A 4,378-nucleotide genomic window follows, 5' to 3' on the forward strand; every position below is an offset into this window, starting at 1 on the left:
CGTGACAGCGTGCACCGTCCTGCGTCCATTCGCAGGGACTGGCCAGTGACAACCCTGTGGATGGGGGTGCACCTACTTGCGTCCACTCACGGGCGACTGTACTCCGATCCAGGACAGGCAGCACTTTGTGCCACTGGACAAGGTGGTGATTAGTTGGGCCAGTGATTCATAGGTGACCCTGTCCCTGTGCCTGTCACTGCGTCACTTACGCCTGTGGTCTCTGTGGGGTCCTCTGCAGCTGGGAAGCCCAGGGTTCGGCCACACTGCGTGTACACAGCCAAGGACAAGTCTTCACCCCACGCCCTCAGCCCTCCAGTGGTTCCCGGAGCGGCAGGTCTCTGCAAGAGGGCTGGCAGATCTTTTTTCCACAGAGCAGCTGGTGGATTTGAACCACAACCCCTCAAGCTCCCACCACGAGGGCTCCTTCCTATCACATCCAGACCGGGCTGCAGGAATGTGGGTCAGAGGCGTAGCCGTCATGCTCTCTGCAGGCCCTTGAGCAGAGTGATGGCCATCCTTGACCGTCCTGCACCTGTGGCCACATCACACTAAGCTCCAAACTCTGCTGCCACACAGCCGTCCTCTCCCATCTGTGTGTCTGTCTGTGTCTCTTGTTATAAGAAAGAACACTGTCATTTTATGAGGTCCCTCCCTGCTCAAGCACCCTGGGTCATTATGTCTGTAAGGACCCTCCTCCCAGGACTCACTTCTGGGGAAGCACCGTCCGACCCAGGACAGTCTACCCTGCAAACAGAGCCCCTGCAGGCTGAGTCAGATGCCACTTCTGCCAGGAAGCCCTCTCTGACCACTTCCTCCATGCAGGCCTTCTCTGGCTTCAGGTCCCTTGTAACAACTGTCACCATTAGAAACGGTTTCTTCCTCTTTTTTTTTTAAACTTGTCATTCTCCTGTATCATGCACAAAACAAAGTACCCTCTGGGGTGAGGGCTGGCTCTGCCATGCCGCCTTGGTGGCCTCTGTTGTCGGCTACCACAGCCACCACCCCGAAGTGTCTGCTCAGCTGAGTGACTGAGATGAGATGCCACACACACGCTTTCAAACACTTAGGATGAAAAATACACTTTTCAGCTTATTGTCAGACAGATCCTGGCTCAAAGTAAGGAAATATGTCTATTTGTGCTTTATTGACAATGCAAAGGCATTTGACTGTGTGGATCATAATAAGCTGTGGCCGACATTGAGAAGAATGGGAATCCAAGAGCGCTTAATTGTGTTCACACAAAACCTATACCTGGACCAGGAGGCTGTTGTGAGAACAGAGCAGTGCAGCAATGCATGGCTTAAAATTAAAAAGGGAATGTGTTTGGGTCATATTCTCCATCTATATCTATTTAATCTGTATGCTGAGCACCGAGAAGCTGGACTCTATGAAGAGGAGTGTGGCGTCAGGACTGGAGGAGACTCGTCAATAACCTGTGTTATGCAGATGACTCAGCCTTGCTTGCTGAAAGTGATGAGGGCTTGAAGCACTTGTTGCAGAAGATCAAGGAATGTAGTCTTCAGTGTAGATTGTGTCTCAATATCAAGAAAACAAAGATTCTAATCACCCCACTGATAAGCAGTGTCATGATGGATGGAGAAAGAGTTTGAAACTGTCAATAGCTTCATCTTGCTTAGATCCACAATTAACACCCTTGGCACGAGCAGTCAGGAAGTCAGGAGATGCACTGCACTGGGAAAATCTGCTGTTAGGGACCTTTCCAAATTATTGAGGGGTAATGATGTCAGTTTGAACCACTAAGGTGTATCTGATTCAGGATATGGTCTCTCTGACCACTTGGGATTCATCTGAGAGCTGGACAGTGAAAAAGGATGACAGAAGACTTGATGCCTGTGAGCTGTGGTGTTGGAGAAGAGCACTGAGCACCCATGGACGGCCAGGAGGACAAACAGATCTGTCTTGGAGAGGGGGAAGCCGGAGTGCTCTCTGGAGGCAGGAGTGACGAGGCTTCACCCCTCATGCTTTGGGCATGTTGCTGGGAGGGGCTATTCCTTGGAGAGGAAGATGCTGGGAAGGGTGGAGGGTCGATGAAGGAGAGGAAGACCCTAAATCAGGTGGACTGACACGGTGCCTGCTGCAATGGGCTCTAGTGTGGCAGGAAGTGTGAGGATGGCGCAGGACAGGACGGGGTCAGATGTGTTGTTCACACGGTCACTATGAGTCGTGCTTGACTTGCTAGCACCTAACAGCAACAACAACTTATCGTTGGTTGGTAGGTGCCCCTGAGTGGACTAGGACTATGAGCTGGTCTGACTGCACTGTCATCATGGTCTCTGTCACATGGAAGGCCACTGTGTGGTCACTGAGCCAATCATCTCACTGAGGGTCATGCTCCGTCTTGCCGACTCTCGACCTTTCCCAGCTTAGAGTGTCTCTAACGCAGCCATAACAGACACCACAAGTGCACAATTTAACAAACAAAGTTGCCCTCTTGGAGCGTGGGATCTAGCACGTCCTAATTCCAGGGGCCAACTCCAGGCTGACAGCCCTTTGATTCTGGAGAAAAGTCCTTGTTGCCTCTGTCCTCTGGAGCCCCACTTGCTTTGATCTCCCCTAAGGCTGTGCCATGCAGGGGACCAGGCCCAAAGCAGGCCTGCTCCGCTCTGGGCCTTTGTTTCCTGGTAGTTCTGCGGCCTCTCCTCAGCTCACTGGCCGCCCTCTTCTACCTCCGGGAAGGTAAATGACACCCGAGGCCAGTTCCTGGGGATCTGCCCTTTCGTCCCTTATTAGAGAGGGTTGTGCCCTGCTGCAGTCCTCCTCCAGCGGTTTCGTTTGTCAGAGCAAATAACGTCATCATTGTTGATGTTGGGTTGGAACTTTCCTATTCAAAACAGCTATGAGATATTATCTCACCCAGTAAGAATAGCAAAATTTAACAAAACAGCAAACAAATGCTTGTGAGGTTGTGGAGAAACTGGAACACTTATTCACTGTTGGTGGGAGTGTAAAATGGTGCGACCAGTATGGAAGGCTGTATGGCGCCTTCTCAAAAAGTTGCCAATAAGGGAGCTCTGGTGATCTAGTGGCAAGATGCTGCACTGCAATCCCAGAGGTATACGGTTCAAATCCACCAGATGCTCTGCTGGAGAAGGAGGGGGCAATCTCCTCCTGTACCAGTCAGATCTGATTTGATGGTACACGTAAAAAAATAATACAATAAATTTTTTTTAAAAAAGTTGCAAATAAGAGTCAGGCGTGTAACCAGCCGGAGCGGTGGCAGCGGCTGGACCGCCGTGGCGCCGGGAGCAGAGAACGGCAGCGAGCGCGAGGCGTGCGGAGACGCTGGCTGCGGGGACCCGGTGACAGCGTAAGAGGTTTTAACAAGAAGTTTGCACCATGCATGAAAATAAGTTAGTCGTTCTTGGCTCAGTAGGTGTTGGAAAGTCTGCACTGACCGTACAGTTTGTTCAAGGAATTTTTGTTGAAAAATATGATCCTACGATAGAAGATTCTTATAGAAAGCAAGCTGAAGTAGATGCACAACAATGTATGCTTGAAATCTTGGTTACTGCAGGAACGGAACAATTTACAGCAATGAGGGATTTGTACATGAAAAATGGGCAAGGATTTGCATTAGTTTATTCCATCACGGCACAGTCCACTTTTAATGATTTGCAAGACTTGAGAGAACAGATTCTTCGAGTTAAGGACAGTGATGATGTTCCAATGATTCTGGTTGGTAATAAGTGTGACTTAGAAGATGAAAGAGTTGTAGGAAAGGAGCAAGGTCAAAATCTAGCACGACAGTGGAACAACTGTGCATTCTTAGAATCTTCTGCAAAGTCAAAAATAAATGTTAATGAGATCTTTTATGACCTAGTGCGGCAAATTAACCGAAAAACTCCTGTGCCTGGGAAGGCTCGCAAAAAGTCATCATGTCACCTGCTTTAATATACTGAATGCATTGTAGCTCTGAGCCAGGTCTGAAGAACTGTTGCCCAATTCAACAGTGCCAGCATTCCAACTCTGTTAAACCTACAACATCTTAAATGGACTTTCCTGTGGTGGTACCCTTTAAGAGGCGGATGAAAGCTACTACATCAGTTTGCACATTCCAGTATCACAAGAGAGATTTTTACTTCTATAATAGTCCTAGAGTATGCATCTGGTAAAACCAGAGGCTACATCCAGTATTACTGCTTAAGAGACATTCTTCAAAAAAAAAAAAAAAAGAGACATTCTTCATCCACCAATGTTGTACATGTATGAAAATGGTGTACTGTATACTTTAACACGCCCCATCCTTTGTATTGGAGAATACAATAATGTAAATCCTAAAAGCACCACTATTTTAGCATAATAAAAGAAAGTCCAAAGAGCACCTATATTTACTACTCCAGATAACTTTGCTTCTTTG

The 4,378-nt window shown here is 48.3% G+C and overlaps 1 protein-coding gene across 2 annotated transcripts; it reads left to right on the plus strand.

Moving 5' to 3' along the window:
- Positions 1–3,357: 3,357 nt before the first annotated feature.
- LOC102853273 (ras-related protein Rap-1b-like) lies at positions 3,358–3,912 on the plus strand. Of its 2 annotated transcripts, none has more exons than XM_006897941.1 (2): positions 3,358–3,539; positions 3,681–3,912. In XM_006897941.1, exons 1-2 carry the CDS (start codon positions 3,358–3,360, stop codon positions 3,910–3,912), a joined length of 414 nt encoding a protein of 137 aa, XP_006898003.1. The 2 variants fall into 2 exon arrangements, with proteins under 2 accessions (XP_006898003.1, XP_006898002.1); XM_006897940.1 differs by having other exon boundaries at positions 3,358–3,413; positions 3,540–3,912.
- Positions 3,913–4,378: the final 466 nt, after the last annotated feature.

Source organism: Elephantulus edwardii, unplaced genomic scaffold (genome assembly GCF_000299155.1).
Source record: "Elephantulus edwardii isolate Elephantulus edwardi_28Jun2011 unplaced genomic scaffold, EleEdw1.0 scaffold00217, whole genome shotgun sequence".
NCBI classification, from domain to species: Eukaryota; Metazoa; Chordata; class Mammalia; order Macroscelidea; family Macroscelididae; genus Elephantulus; species Elephantulus edwardii.